This window comes from Chenopodium quinoa, unplaced genomic scaffold (genome assembly GCF_001683475.1).
Source record: "Chenopodium quinoa cultivar QQ74 unplaced genomic scaffold, ASM168347v1, whole genome shotgun sequence".
In the NCBI taxonomy this organism is placed as follows: domain Eukaryota; kingdom Viridiplantae; phylum Streptophyta; class Magnoliopsida; order Caryophyllales; family Amaranthaceae; genus Chenopodium; species Chenopodium quinoa.
The window spans coordinates 226,043-242,830 of NW_018742287.1; the positions used below are offsets into that span (position 1 = coordinate 226,043).

A 16,788-nucleotide genomic window follows, 5' to 3' on the forward strand; every position below is an offset into this window, starting at 1 on the left:
AATCTGATTTTATTTAATTAAAACTACTCATTCCCCTATAATAATAATAATTAATTAAATAAGAGAAGAGAAGAAGAAGAGGTAGAAAACCAAGGAAAAAGAGGAAGAAGAGGTGGCGACAAGGGGGCAGTAGCCTTCCGGCAGGTGGCTAGTAGGGGCGGCTGGTGGCAGCCGGCAGTGGCAATGGCGGAGAGTGGTGATCGGTGGTGGTTGGCGCAAGAAAAGGTGAGAAAAAGAGAAGAGAATTAGAGAGAAAGTAAGAGAGAATTAGAGAATTTGGTGTGAGAATTTAGCCATGAATCAAGAGGTATTTATAAGGCTAGCTCATGCAAGAATTATGGTAGGAGAATGTAGGAAGAATTATGGTGAAAATGATTAAGGAAATTACTTGGAGAAGAGAGCTAAAGAATTATGGAAAGTTAAATATTAAGGTGACTAAAAATAATTAATTTAAGAAAAGTGTGTTGTCATAAAATATAATATGGCAAAAAGCCTTTGCTTGGGGAATAATCAAGGATGATATAAGGTAGGGAAATAAGATGATCAAATATTTAGGAGATGAAAAATAAGAATTAAGGAAAAATAAAAGATTTAAGGGAGATAATTAAAAATACAAATTACCAAAATAAATCACCCAAAATCCAACCAAGGTGGCCGAAAATTTTGAGCTCCCATAGCTCAAATTTTCGGACCCCTCATGTAGTATTTAGGGAATTATTTTTCTAGCTTTAAGGGATTAAAAATAATTGTGTAAACAATATATATTGTACAAAATAATTAATTAAGAGAATACCAATTATTCACTAAATAAATTAACTAAGAAAATCGGATTTTCCACACTAGGAAAATCTAAAATCCCTAGCTAATCATTAGGAATTTTCGGACCACTTAATTAAATAATAAAATATAATTTTGCTTAATTTAAAAATCCGAAATATGTATAAATAATCCGATTTTAAAAATAAAATAAATGAATAATAAATCTTATTCAAAATCCAAAAATAATAATAAAGTTTTAAAATACTTTTGGCGTCAAAATTCAAATATCATTTTGGCTCCAAAATTCAAATAGTAAAATAAATTACTAAAATACCCTTTTTAGAAAATAATAATTAATTAATTAATTAGAAAATACGTTTTAAAAATACGAGGTATTACATGTAGGATTACAAGAATTATGGTAAGCTCATATAGAAAGAAATATGGAAAAAAGTGTAGATTTAAGGTAATTAAATGGATGACAAATAAAATTAAGGCAAGTGCTTGCTTGAAGAATAATTAGAAAATAGCTTATGAAAAGTGTTAAATTGTAAGATGATCATGAAAATAGTTTAAGGAAATAAAACTTTTCTTGGAAAATAAGTATAGGAGATATATATATATATATATATATATATATATATATATATATATATATATATATATATATATATATATATATATATATATAATAAAACTTTGTTTAAGGGGAAGACTCTTGTGAGAATTTAGGCTTTATATGAGAAACTCACTTATATGAGAATACATCTTAGCCGTAGATTAGATTCAATCCAACCGCCCAAAACATGCTACAGTAATGGCAAAATTGTAATTTTGCTTGCTGATATATCCCATTCCCTTTTTCCACTTTCACTGATTTTTTTCTCTCTCTAAAATTGGGTTTTCTCTCTCTAAATTCGATCCACTCTCTAGAAACCCTAGTTCATGCTACTTCGTGAATCAGAAAATGGATTCGAATCAATTACTACCAACATCTCCTGTTCTTACATATGAAAGAAAGAAGTAAGTTTATGTTTACGAATTTTAATTATATATTTTCAAATTTTTCTCCTCTTTTTTTGTAAATTTTTGTTTAATTTTTTGTAGATCAACCAATTCACAATGCACAAATAGATCTCCAGTACAAGCTGTTTTTCCATCGAATCGGTAAGTAGCGATTTTATTAGGGTTTAATTTTTTGATATTTGTTTAATTTTTAAATTATCGTGTTAGAGCACGAAAATGTGGGCTCAGATTTGCTCGAATTTGGGGGGGGGGATTTGGCTCGAATTTTCTGGGGATATACATTGTTAGTCGAATTCCATGGGTTTTGGTGTCGAATTTGTTAGTTTTTGGTGTCGAATTGAAAAGAAACATAGCTTGTGGCTCAAAGAATAGCATATACTCCTAGTGCATGATTATGTTGCATCAAGTTAATAACACAAGAAGAAAAAAGATAGAGGAAAACAAGGAAAAGAGGAGACAACAATTAAGTGGCTTAGTCATTATTGATATACGTGCATTAGTGCTTCATGTTTCTTGTTTGTGGACCTTTTTTTGGTATCATTAGAGGTTAATTATACGGTATTACTGCTAATTAATAATTAATGTTGGGATTAATTTTGGAATGATCAAAATTTGGGAGTCCTAAGCTAGCTATAGGCTTTGGGTTTGTTATTGATGGTGGGTATGGTTTTGGTGTGTTTTTACCAACTCTTTTTGTAGGTTTTAGCCCTTTTCAATGTAAGTCAAGTATCTTTAGCCAATTTTATCTTTTATTATCTTTTTCTTCATCAATGTAAGTCAAGTTGTGGCTGGTATAGGGTGCTAATTTTTTAAACTTGATTGAGCAGAATTGTGGGAGTGATAGTGAATTGAGGTAAATCAAAAAGAATCTTGTATGTTGTTTGAACACAATTTACTCTATATTGAATAGAATGAAATTAACTCGAGCTTGAACTTGATTCGAAATGTTGATTAGTCCAATTGATTTAACTCGACTCAAAAGCATTACATAATACACAACTTTCCTAAAAAACAAGACTACGTCGTACTAATTGGAAATAATTTCCCTTGTGTTATAGTGCAACATATTTCTCATAAGGCAAACTATTTCGTACTAATTGAACATAAGTCCTTAAAAACAAGGCTAAAACTGTTTGGTTTTGGGGTCATTTTGGTGGTATTTTGCGGTTTTTTATTTGCCGGGTCGAACTACAATTGCAGCAAGGTAAGGGTTCTGCTCGAAAATGGGGTTGTATTTGTTGGGTTTTGGGGTCGATTTATGCTGGGTTTTTTTGGTTTGCCGGGGTTGAACAGAGGTTGCAGTAAGCTAGGGGATTTGCTTGAAAATGGGGTCGAATTTGTTGGTTTTAAGGTTATCTATACTAGTAGACTGAGCTTTAAGGTTGGATAAGGATTTTGTTTCTCATACTCATAACTTAAAGCCAAGATTAGAGTAGGCTGTTCATGCTTCTAACATAGTTTTTTTTTATTTTTTATTCTTGATACATTTATATCTTGAAGTTATATGTACTTTCTTTCGTGATTTATTTGGTGAGTTTGGAACAATAGGATTTGGCTTAATTTTGTGGAATATATAAGGTTAGGTTCTTATCATTCTTTGAAATACATAGTGTAACAGTTGGCACTTAGGCTTTTGGTCTTACTAGCCAACAAGTTTATCAGTTTATTCATTTCTGGGGAATAATGCCTTATGTGGCTTGGGATGATAGTGTTCTTTTTTCTATTGCCTAGCTTCTTTATTTATCTCCTTGGAAGACAGCCTTTGTGATTTCTCATCACTCGTATTCTTTTTCACTTCTCTGTCCACAAGTTTCTTTTTTATTTTTTTTTCTTTGGTCAAGTGTAAGGTTGCAACGTAGAATTTGGGGCCTTGTCTTGTTTTGTGAATAAACTTAGGCTGCTGAGATTACCAAGTGTACCTTGTTTTTAATCTCTATTTAAAGCTTCTAACATACTTATTTTTTTCAAATAGTGATGGTGATGAAGCTGTAAAAAATGATGATCAGTGGACCAGAAGTCCAATTGTGGAGTCATCTTTACTAGAAGTTATAAACAATGATCAGATTCAAAGGTTGGTTATCATCAATGGATACCGTTCAATTTTTTATGCATGTTATATATGTTCTAAAATTGTACTCATATGTTCTAAAACTTTACTTGTATGTTGTAAATTTAATTCTAATTTTAATCTTATTTTACTCACATTGTTATGTTTTCTACTAGAATTTTGTTGAGTATTGCAGTATATATACATTCTAGTCCAATTGTTAATTTTTGCTACAAGTTTATATGTCTAATTTTTTTACCCATAGGTTCTAAATTTTTGTACATATGTTCTAAATTATTACACATATGTTATATTCTAAATATTTTCCCTTGTGTTCTAACCTTTATATATGTTATATGTCTATGATTTGTAGTGATAATTTTGATAATCCTGTTGGTGATGATGCTGCTACAACCTCTAATCAGTTTGCTACAACATCTTCTGGAAACGTAAACAAGAGTACCAAAGTAGATAATAAAGGAGGTGATCCAATTGAGGGAGAACTTAAAGTTAGAGCTAAAGATGTTCCGAAAAAACAAAGCAATGAAGAAAGAACCAAAGAAGGAAGACAAAGGGAAAAAAAGGAAAAGAAAGGTTGATGAGAGTGATTCTGATGATGATATTGAAATTATTCATGTAGATCAAATGGAATGTAGAACAATAAATCAACGGATTCCTCCTAAGAATTTTAAGAACATTGTGCTTAAAGATTTGCCCAAATATCGTAGGGCGGCTACTAGAAAAATTGGCTTTGGAGGTTTCTTAGATTCACATAAATCCATGTTTTGCTCTAAGCTTGTGTCGAGTTTTGACTGTGATAAGGTGTCTTTAGTTCTTGAGAGGAACCAAGAGATTGAAATTACACCTGTAGACATACATTTGGTTTATGGTTTGCCGATGGGAGGAGAAATTATTAAAGAGCCCCGACAAGAGGAGGATGAAGAATGGGTTGAGTTTATTAGACGATGGAGATCTTATTTTGGGATAAGTGGTGGAAGTCCATCAAACTCTGTGATTATTAATCGAATTGAAGAGTTAAAGAAGAAACCTGCTTGTGATGAATTCATTTGGCATTTTGTAGTTTCTGTTGGCAATTATTGTACTCCCTCCGCCACAATTATCTGCAACATTTGCCATAAATGGGTGCTCTCTATAATCTGCAACAATTTTTTTTCCTATTTTAGTAAATTTTTAACAGCAAAATGTCAACCTTACCCTTACCTAAAACTTTTAACTTTGTTTACAATTTGTTAATTACACTGAATTAATTCCTAACTATCTAACTCACCCCAATGATTCCCACCTAAAATATGACCCCCTCCCCTCCTGTCTCATCAGCAACCTTTCATCTCCCAACCACCACATTCAATGAACTGCATTGAATTGGCCTTGAAATGCAGCCCAGATTGATTCATCTTCAGTAGAATTCTCCAAAATTCATTTAAACGCCTCCTCTCTCCCCTCTTCTCTCTCCACTTCTCCGTTTGTTGTTCTTCCCATTTTCTCCGCGAAACCCTACAATTTCTTCATCTCTCTCCAAAAAAATGAGTAACAATCTAGATCTGAACGAGTCCCCTGAAGCCTCACCCCTGAGAGGCACACTGAGCCTTCGTTTACTTGGTACAAGTTGCAGCGAGGAACTGGGATCTTGAAATTAGTTTGTTGGTGCTCTTCCTCCTTTTCCAGATTCACCCATGGAAAAATAGGAGCGAAACTCGTTGAGTACACTGGGAGTGATGAAGAAAAAAAGAAGGGTGCTACCTTATTCATAGAGGAGAAGGAGGTTGTGGTGATTCCTGACTTCCCGGAGGGTTCGAGGGCAGATCTAGCGAAGAAGGGGGTCTAGAAGGAAGCAGTAGTGGTTGTGGAGGTTCCTGACTCCCCGGAGGAGGTGACTGTGGTCTTCTTTGACCCTCTAACGGCTCCGGCCACCTCTGGCTCTGCCAGTGGGAGGAAAAGGTCCAGATCTGTGTTTACAGAGGACTACAGTGAGTGGGACCCTGATTACATGACCTATCTAAGGGAAAAATACCCTCATGACTACCCTCCCACAAACTGATCTTGCAGCGTAACTATTACTAAACCCTAAGTTTGATTTTAGTTGTTTTGATTTAGCTTTGCCTGTTTAAATGGTTGTTGTTGGTGCTTATCATTGTCGAAACGCATGTGAAGTGTGTGCATTTGAGTTCCTACAATTGTTTGTTGCTGGATTATGATGCTTGATTGTGTTGTTTTGGAGGTTGGATTATGTATTCTTCTGTATATGACGCTAGATTATGTTTGATGGTTGTTTGTGTACACTGCTAGTTTTTGTTTATGTATGCTTGGTTATATTATGTTGGATTGATGTTGATGGATTATGTTGGATGGTCTGTGTTGGATTTGGTGGGTGCTTGTAGTGTTGGAATGACCAAGAGAATGCATGGTTGATGGATGATGGGTTATGTTGGATGGTTGTTTGTGTATAGTCCCATTTGAATGTTGCTTAGTAGTGCTTGGAAGTCAGTGTCTGTGCCTTTCTGTATGAGTCCCCCATAAATTGTTTTGTGTGTGAACAAATTCCAAATGATGAAGGGACTCACTTTGAGTTGGATGTGTAGCTTTGTTTTGCTCCAACAACTGCCTTTTAACTCTTGTTGCTTAGGTAACAACCTACAACATGCCACCGCAACAAAAGCAAACTCCCTGATGGAATTCATTTTCCAACATTCATGCTAATATTCATTCATTACACTTCAAAAACTTACATGTTCACAGACCCTAAACCTAATCTTCATTACATGAGTGCCTGAAAATAAGAAAGTTTATCTACCAAAATACACATAACCAAATCATTATAAGCATCAACAAAAAAAAACAGTTGCTTACTTAACACAAAAACCAGTTGTGAGTCCATATTTGGTTATGTGTGGAAGTCATGTTGTCATTGTATGATGGTGTTGTACCTAGTCTGCATCAACCTCTGTTTCCATGTAATCTGCATTGTGTTGATTAGTTGGAATAAAAAGAGTGTTGAGGTGCTCAACTGCTTGTTGAATGAGTCCCCTTTCAACTTCCAAAAACTAAAGAAGATGACCAATGTTGTCCAACCTTTTCTTGCCCATATGAGGTGGATTGAAGTTATTACCCCCTTCTTTCTCTAGAATCTTTTTCATTACTCCTTACAAAGTGATCCATGAGTACTTGTTGAGTATTGGATCAAACCATTCATAAGCCTCATACACTTTCTCTATTAATTCATCAATTTTTGTGGGAAATGACTGGTATTGCAAGGACTGAATAACCTTGAACAAACCAAGGTCCAGAACATTCAGATCTAGAGATTGTGCTGGCTGAAACACCATTTGAATGTTGAACCCATTTGATGTACATGCAACAATGAAGTCATCATCCCTTGGAATTTGATGTGGCTTAGCATTGTCCCATTGAATGAATAAGTCCTTAGATAGACTATGATTCCATTGCCTTTGTAGTGCTGGAATGATGTTGGTCATGAGCATTTTCCTGAGTTCTTCTTTGGTCACACTCTACACATCCTTTGTCTCCATGACCCCTGCATCTCTGTTCTTGCTTTTCTTCTTAGCCCTTTACTGGTAAGTGAATGGAAAAATTCCATACTTACCATCATGTAGCATATTGCCACTTATGTCATAAAGGGGCTTACCAATCATCCCCATGAACATAGCCTTAATCTTGTATCTCTTGGACTGCTGACATCTGTATGGGTTTTCTTCCTTTGATAAGAGGTAGAACCTCCTTGTTTCTGGGTTCATATAGAACCATTTTTCATCTATGTGTATAACTTGTTGCATATCCATGAAAGTTGGATCTCCAACTGCTGGAATAGGGTGAATATGGGCTAATGCCCACTTGAGTCTAGCCACTTTGTAATTTGATGTGAGTGCTGGATGGTTGGTGCTTGTATGTGTTCTTAATCTGCCCTTTTTCTTCAAGCTATGGAGAAATCCATGTGAAACTTTTAGAGCAGCTGCATAACTTCTCTTTGTTGTCCTTTTGTATAAAGGCACTGATTGCAAGTACTCATCAGAAATAAAGTATGGGTTTGGGACCAGTTTTTCCCAATTTTTTGCTTATGACATCTATCACATTCCCTTGTGCTATACTTTGCTTTACAAACTGCCAAACCCTCAGTGATGTGCTTCTGTGAATGCCATATTTTCTTGCCATTTGTGACAAACACCCTCTTGGTAGTTCCCCACCATGCATGTGCAGTAGATAGTCATCAACCATTTGGCGTTTCTGCTGCACATTTAATTGCTTTCTACTTGTTGGCTATGCCTCTGCCTGTTGTTCCTCTTCACTGTTGTCCCCCTCAGTTTCATCATCTATGCTGTCAGCATCTGTGTTGTACTCAAATGGTCCTTCATTTAGCAATTGGTCTATGTCAAAAAAATCCTGATCAAAGTATGCTTCCATGTGTTGTGTGTCCCTTTTTCCTTGATTTTGCAGATTTGAAGGAAGGTGATGAAGTTTTTGGCCGCTGTTGTTTTTTGAAGTGGTGATGCAGCTGAACCCTAATGCAGCCCTTAGTGTAGGACTAATCTAGTGTAGGCAGTAGATATTTTGACTAACGAAACTTGTAATTTATGGGGTTTTTTTTTAACAAACTTGAATGCTTTACTCAATGCCCATGGTGGGTGAGGTGTGTTACGATTTTGGACAATCAATGATGTATGCCTTTTATATTAGGCACCTTATGTTTGAATGTGTTGTGAATTTTGAATATTTTGTCAAATGTGAAATGTGGGTCAAAGTTTTGGTTTTGGGGGGAAACAGAAGTTTGGGAAAAAAAATTGATTTTCAGGTGAAATTTGAAAATGGGGGAAATTTTAGAATTTTGGGTGAAATTTGGGTGGACATCTGAAATTTGGGTGCAAAAACCCATCCTTCACCCACCGAAATTCACACCAAAAAGAAAGGAGGGAAGCAAATTACAGACCAAAAGAAAAGGAGGGAAGAAAATTCCCCTCCTTCACCCACCAAATTCAGAAAAAAGGGGGAAGAGTGGGACTCTTTACCACCTTTTACCCACTATCTTAAACTCACCCAAAAATAAAAATAAGTAGGATAATAAATTTCCCTCCAATTTCCCACTTAATTAAACCTACTCAAACTTAATTGAAACCCACTAAAAGTTTTGCCTAGGAGTCCGCAAATATGTCCTATGGTGCAGATAACTACGGGCGGAGGGAGTATAAAATCCACTGCCAACCTAGCCTTAAATTACAAGTTTTTGTATAACTGCATGGATACAAAGAAGATCGAATGTTTGGATTGGTGTGAATATGTGTATAGAAGTTTAAAGTCGTCTAAAGTGGAATGGCAAGGTGGTTCAGCTTTCTTCACCGGTCCATTGCATTTCTTGATGGTAATTTCTTTTTTAATACATTGTACATTTTTATATTATTTTGGGTTTTTTAAAAATATGTCCTTGTTTAACGCATTTTTCTTTGTATATTTGTATTAGATATGCTATTTTGATTGTTTGGAAAGGTCTAAAATAAGCAATTCAAGGCAATTTCCACTTCGAAGAATTTGGTAATATCTATCTGTCTCATTTTACATATACAAAAACAATCCGAAGAATTTGGTAATATCTATCTGTCTCATTTTACTTGTGCTTAGAATCATATGTTCTAAACATTTATTTCAATGTTCTAAATCTTAAATCACATGTACTAAAATTATACTCATATGTTCTAAATCAGATGCTTTAAATTTTTTACACGTTCCAAATAGTACTCATGCTCTTAACATGTTTACTTATACATTCTTAATATTACTCAGATGTTTAGAATTATACTCTGTATATCATTTTCTAATACTTTTCTTTATGTTTAATTTTTAGTTGAGGGGTTTTGTCATGTTCTTGTCAACCAAGAGATCAAAATGCAATCAAGAGGTTTCTAGTTTCAAAACTAGGACATTAAAAATGAGTTGGAGGACCAATGGTACAATGATAATTGCAGCGTGTTTTTGCTTAAACACATGGAAACATATCATGGTGAGAAAGATACCAAGTGGGATAGCGTATCTAAATTGAATGATGTAAGTTTGTTCTAAAGTATTACTCATGTTGCTCATATGTTCTAAATATTTATACATATGTTCTAAATTTTTATACATATATTCTAAATTTAAAGTCATAAGTTCCAAATTGTAAAATTTAAGTAGCCGATTAAAATTGAATCATGTAAGTATGTAAATCTATTTTTTTTTTTATAATGATGTAAAAAGTGGGATAGTGGATACCAAAGTCTAATGATTTTATCTTATTATATTGCAGATCAATCAAATGAAGAAATTGAGGGTAGATTTTCGTGCTAAAATATTATCACACAAGGAAAATGAGCTACATCATGAGATTACTTCAAGATAAAGGAAATGGGCGAAAGAAAATATTTTGTAATATAATTTTAGAAATAGCATGTAGAAATTTATATAGTATAATTTTACTATAAATTGTAAGCCTTCACTCGAAAACTATTTTTCTAAAATGTTGTATTCGAATATATAAGCTTGTCTCGTCTTTCTTGTGATCTACATCATTGTTATGTGAGAATATAAAAAACACAATTTATTCTAAATTAATACTCATATGTTCCAAATTTTTACCCATATGCTCTAAATATTAATGTCAAAATCCCTTATGAAAAATATATAAAGTTATATAAATTTTTATGTTCTAAATTGTAATTTAGAAATCCCCTTAGAACAAAAAATAGCATGTTATTGTAAACTTTTAGTCATATGCCCTAATTTTTTTACCCATAAGTTCTAAATTTTTACCCATAAGTTCTAAATTTTTACAAATATGTTCTAAATTATTACTCATGTGTTCTTAAATGTTAACCTTATGTTCTAAATTATATGTTTATATATGTTTAAATTATAACTCATATTGTTTTATATAAAAACTCATATATTCTATTTTTTTTTTTACTCATATCCTCCCACCCAAATGCTTCTGAATGAAATTGAGTCAAAGTTTTAATCATATGGTCAAAATTTTAATTTTGAAATCCCATCGAAAACAAACAAAACACATGAATTAAAAATATTACTCGTGTTTAAAATATTTGGTCATACGTTCTAAATTTTAATACATATGTACTAAATTTAAACTCACAAGTTCCAAACTATAAACATATTTATACTACAAAAAAAAGTGTTATTAAATACACAAATTCAAAAAAATGTTCTAAAATCATTAAGTATCGCCTAACTTTTTTTGGACAATTTCGAATATCATGGTGACTCAATTCCCCACAACCTTTGCATAACCTCTTCTTTTTCTGGTTATGTTCTACTGCCTTTTCTTTGTCCCCCTTTAGCCTTTTTCCACTTTCAGATCTTGTTTCAACATTTGAAGTCTCTACAGATCTTGTTTCAACATTTGAAGTATGTACATTTGACACATGAACTCCAATGCCTTTGTTTTTCGAAATTTTTGGAGGTTTGATAGATATTTTAGTTAGAACACTAGCTCCAATTAATAGTTCTATGTCTTTTTCTTTGTTAGTAGCATTCTTTTCAACATCACTTCTTGCACTCCTCTTAGCTTCCAAATCAAGCCTCAATCCTTGAAGATTAATCACAAGGTCTTTGATATCTTCATCGTTGCCCTCTCCCAAACTAACACAATTATGTATCTCTGACCACAACTCATTCAACAACTTTTTCTTGTCGATTATATTGGCACATTGTTCCAACAGATTTCCTCCTAGGTCAAAAATTGGCCTTTTCGTTGCCATAGTAGTCCATCTATTTAGAATATACTGCTCAGGAATAATTTCAAACCATTTTGCTTTCCAAACCCAAACCATGTGCCTGCATGGAATACCTTGCCTAAAAAAACAACTTGCAAGAACATGTTGTCTCTTGGTTAGTCGGATTAAACACAACATCAAATGTTCTAATCCGATCCCCTTCACTTACTTTTGCAATTTCCAATCCATTTTCTCTCTTAAACTCTTCACAACCACAAGAAAAACAAGTCATTTCAACCTCATATTGGAATTCATAAAAAACATAAATAGTGTATATGTTTGAGGCATACTTTTCTATCCCTAATGGTGTCTTGCACTCAGGGTATTTGTGCTTTGAATCATTGTCATTCTGACCTTGAGTGTGTCTCTGGGCATCAATTGCAGCTTCATATCTCATGTAAAACTCAACAAGCGACACATGAGGATTGATAAAATAGCAAAAAAAGTTGTTTCACTTTCGGATCTTGATGTTGTACGCATTATTCCTCCAAGGAACACATCTCTGAAATATGCCATAATCCACTTGTCCCTTATCTCGTACATATAACGCAACCACTCATTTCCTTCCAATTGAAACTCAACCATCACCTTATCCACCTTTCTTCAAACTCAGCAGACTCAATTTCAAGATGCCAAACACAGGCACATATTTTTTTAGGAAACCCGTTTCCTCCTCTGTGATTGCTCGCCCTACTTTATCTGGCAACTTCTTCATTATATGCCACACACAAAACCGATGCTCAGACTTCTGAAACACTCTACTTACAGCAAATTTCATAGCTTGATCTTGATCTGTGATCAAACAATTAGGTTCATTGTTGCCCATTGCCTTAAGAAATGTTTTGAACAGCCACTCAAATGGTTCAACATCTTCCTTGGTTTTGAAACCAGCCGCAAAAGTGATGCAACTCTTGTGATGATCAACCCCTGTAAATGGAGTAAATACCATGTTGTACCTATTTAGAACATGAAGATCAAATTTCATCATATAAAAAATATAACACTACCTATTTAAAACATGTGAATAACAATTTAGAACATATGAGTAAAAATTTAGAACACGTGATTAAATATTTAGAATATATAATTTAATATTTAAAACACATGATTAAAACATAACAGAAGACATTATTTAGAGCATAAATTTAAGACAGAAGTTTACTTAATTATTTAGAGCTTAAATTCAAGACAGAAGTTTACTTAATTGTAATCATAACATAACAATCATTATTTAGAACATTTTAAAAGAAGTGTTGTTAAAGCTTATGAGTTTATAAAACATAATTTGAAACATTAGACTAAAAATTTAGAACATAAGAATTAACATTTGATTAAATCATAACAGAAGACTAATTATTTATAGCATAAGTTCAAGACTGAAGTTTGCTTAATTGTAATCAGAACATAAGAATCACTATTTTGAACATTTGAATGAAGAGTTGTTAAAGCTTATGAGCATATTAAACATAATTTGGAACATTAGACTAAAAATTTAGAACATAAGAAGAAATTTTTAGAACATTCAAAACATAAATTAGAACATAAGACATAAGTTATATGAATCACCTGTTAGTTTGAAAAGTGGTGTCAAATGATATCATATCACCGAAGAGAGCATAACTTTTTTTTACAAATAGGCTCCGCCCAAGAAGCTCTAGAGAGACAAGAATCATCAACAACTTCAAAATCAAAGAAAAAAGCACTCAACAACTTTTTCTTTGTGAAATTGTCAACAAACATATGAGCATCGAAACCTTGAATGAATACTTTTAAATCTTTATGAAAATTTTTAAAATCTTGGTTGGAAGCGCCAACATTATTATAACCTCTAAGTATTTCCTTCATCATTCCAAAAGTTTTTACAGAACCAATATTCACCTATTATAGGCACAAAACAGTTTTAGAACATATAAAGAACTTTTTGGAACATAAGTATTATTTTAGATTAAATGAGTAAAAATTTAGAACACATGATTAAATATTTAGAACACATGATTTAAAATTTAGAACATATGAATAAAAATTTAGAACATCTACGTAAGTAATTATTTAGAGCATCTGATTTTAAATTTAGAACTTGTGATAAAATTTTAAAAATCTGTTTTAAGATTTAGAACATGTGAGTAAAAATATAGAACATCCGATTTAAGATTTAGAACATGTGAATAAAATTTTAGAACAAATGAATAAAATCTTAGATCATATAAGTTAAATTTAGAATAAATAATTTAAGATTTAGAACATGTGAATAATATTTTAGAACATACGAGTAAAAATTAGAACATCAGAGTAAAAAATTATAATATGAAAGAGTTACCTTTGAATTATCAACAATCATTTTTTTGTGCAAAATGTTCATCTTTCTTCCTTCTTTTTGAAATATATTACAACTTGGTGTGTAAAGGGGATGAGTATGTCCTTCGTGGAACTGCGTCACTATACACTTTTCATCTTCACAATGTTTTAGAATCACAAGAGCTTTGCACCCAACACGAGTGACTAATCTTTTTATTGTGATTGAAACCTTGCTTTCCTTGCTTTGTCCTTCTTTATCATTTGAAATACTCTCAACAATAGGCTTTTTTTTCTCCTGGAAACCTTGTTTATTGCATAAGATATATTGAAATGCCAATTTCTTCTCTGTATGCCTTTTGCTGGTAGATTTCCTTGTGGTAAATCCAGCAGCAAGTGCATATGATTTATAAAATTCCTCACCCTCATCAACACTGTTAAATTTCATTCCTACTGCAGGTTTTAACTCATTGTGGCACATAGGAAACCATTCTTTTGTTCCTCCGGGAGTTAATATAGGTACTATTGTAGGAGTAATTGACACACTTGTATTGACATTAGAACCATTATCAAGTTCTTCGTTGTTGTTAATTATTTCTGCAGAAAAGTAGTTTTAACAAGTTAATAAAATTTTAGAACATGTGAATAAAAATATTAGAACAATTGAATAAAAATCTTAGATCATATAAGTTAAATTTAGAAAAAATAATTTAAGATTTAGAACATTATTGATAATAATTAATTCATAGTATACATGCAAATCAGATTCAAAACAAAGAGATTAATTATATAGAGCATAAATTCAAGATTGAAATTTACCTAACTAACATGTTTGTTCTAAATTTTTACTTATATGTTCTAATTTATCACTCATATGTTCTACATTGTTATTAAGACACCCCCTTAGAAAAATTCGAACATGTTCCAAAATTTTACTCATTTGTTCTAAATTATTTATCAAATGTTCGAAATTGTAATTTTTTCAACTACATCCTCAGTTATCATTTTCCTACCATGTTCTAAATATGTACATACATGTTCTAAATTTTCCTACCATGTTCTACGATTTTTCTACATACTCTAAATTTTTTTTACACAATTACCTCCACTAATGTATAAGCGTATTGTTTCGAACATATGCAATTGTAGTTTAGAACAAAGAGATAATTATTTAGAACATAAAAACATCCAAGTTAATAAATAAAAATTAAACCTGCTTCTGTATTTGTTTGTTCATCCATAATTTTAAACCTAATGTTATGAACCTGCAAAAATCAAACATAAATCAAACATAAAACGAACAAACTCGAGCATATAAATTGCAAAAATCAGGGAAAAAATTGAGAAAAAACTTATCAAAATCGCAGCAAAAAATCGCTTAAAAAATTGACAAAAATCGCATAAAAATGCTCAAAAAATTCGCAGCAAAAATCATAAGAATACAATGAATAGAAAGAATTAAATCATAAGAATTGAATTACTTACCTAAGAACAAGAAGAGAGAGAAAGTCAAGCAGCTTTATGGAGAGAGAGAAGTTGATAATTTGAGCGTGGGTTTGGAGGATGAGTAGAATGCTTGGGTTTTAGAGATTTTGGGAGGGTTTTATTTGAGCGTAAATTTACAATTTTGCCATTACTATTGGAGTGATCTCAATTATTGGATCTAGTTCTATTTAATGGTTGTTATGTATTTTCATATATGATAGATTTCTCACTTAAAGACCTATTCTCACCGGATCCCTCCCCTATATATATATATATATATATATATATATATATGGCAACGAGACATCGACGCTTGGCATTCCAGTTTTTCACCAAGTGTCGAGCCACGTAGGCGACAAATGGTATTATTGTGACACATAGGACGCTAAGTAAGCGAATTTTGGATACATTTTTTAAGATAAAAATGTTGTATAGTGTTTTATTACCGATATACTTCTAATATTTCATATATACAAAACTAATTATAACTTTTAATAAATATCTTATAACTCAGTACTATTTCCATCATAAAATTCGTTTTAAAAAGTTCTTTAAAATGAGATCTATTTATAATATATTTTAATAAAAAATAAAAAATCAGTAAAAATAAGTTTTAATTAGAAAAAAAAAATTTAGTTTGGTAAAAATACTTCCAGTTCATTAGAGATAATTTAAGTGCAATAAAAAAATCAAGTTAATAATAACATAGATATCTATTTACAAATAAAACTACAAAGAGTACACTATTATATAAATAAGCGATATGATATCGTGTGTCTAAATACTTTAAATTATCAAAAGGGGGTTATATGATCGTATTTAAGCTAAAAAGTTTAGGACAATTTGGACATCGCCCGGAAATATATATATATATATATATATATATATATATATATATATATATATATATATATATATATATATATAAAATCATGGAGAGATTGTTTGCCACCAACAAGTCATAGAAGTTGTTGAACATTATACACCCTAAAGAAGACCTAGTTCGTTGAAAGACCAAATCAAAGAACAACTACCTTTTCCTATTTTCATGAAGGACACCCCCTTCTATTCTCCAAGTCTCCAACCATCTATCAAATGACTTATAAATAGAAAAGTCATCCTCCCATAAACTCTATTCCAATCCTACGTATATAATTCCCCTCTACACACATTACAAACTACTTCTTTCATGCCAACTCTCTGCAAGTATCCACGATTTTCTACACCAATTTCACTTAACCTCCCATATCCTTATTCCACTAGGAGTAAAACTACTATAGTTTATTTCATGCAAATGCCACTTCAAACGACATACTACTCCTCAAATTACACTATGCTTCGCAATACCCTCCTGACTATACTACAAAGGCTACGTCCAAGCTAATTATA

General features: G+C 32.2%; 2 protein-coding genes across 3 annotated transcripts; one reads left to right on the top strand and one right to left on the bottom strand.

The window, feature by feature from the left end:
* The first annotated feature begins 1,474 nt into the window (after positions 1-1,474).
* Positions 1,475-5,393, top strand: LOC110684841. Of its 2 annotated transcripts, XM_021861282.1 has the most exons (4): positions 1,475-1,782; positions 1,867-1,926; positions 3,758-3,856; positions 4,206-5,393. In XM_021861282.1, the coding sequence occupies exons 1-4, from the start codon at positions 1,727-1,729 to the stop codon at positions 4,429-4,431; spliced, it is 441 nt and encodes a 146-aa protein (XP_021716974.1). In that variant the 5' UTR covers positions 1,475-1,726; the 3' UTR covers positions 4,432-5,393. The 2 variants fall into 2 exon arrangements, with proteins under 2 accessions (XP_021716974.1, XP_021716966.1); XM_021861274.1 differs by lacking the exons at positions 1,475-1,782; positions 1,867-1,926 and having other exon boundaries at positions 2,845-3,856.
* A 2,732-nt stretch (positions 5,394-8,125) lies between these two features.
* On the bottom strand, positions 8,126-12,019 carry LOC110685526. The gene is made up of 3 exons (XM_021862068.1): positions 11,792-12,019; positions 11,127-11,631; positions 8,126-8,214 (listed from the first exon to the last, which is right to left on the bottom strand). The coding sequence occupies exons 1-3, from the start codon at positions 12,017-12,019 to the stop codon at positions 8,126-8,128; spliced, it is 822 nt and encodes a 273-aa protein (XP_021717760.1).
* Between the last annotated feature and the right edge of the window lie 4,769 nt (positions 12,020-16,788).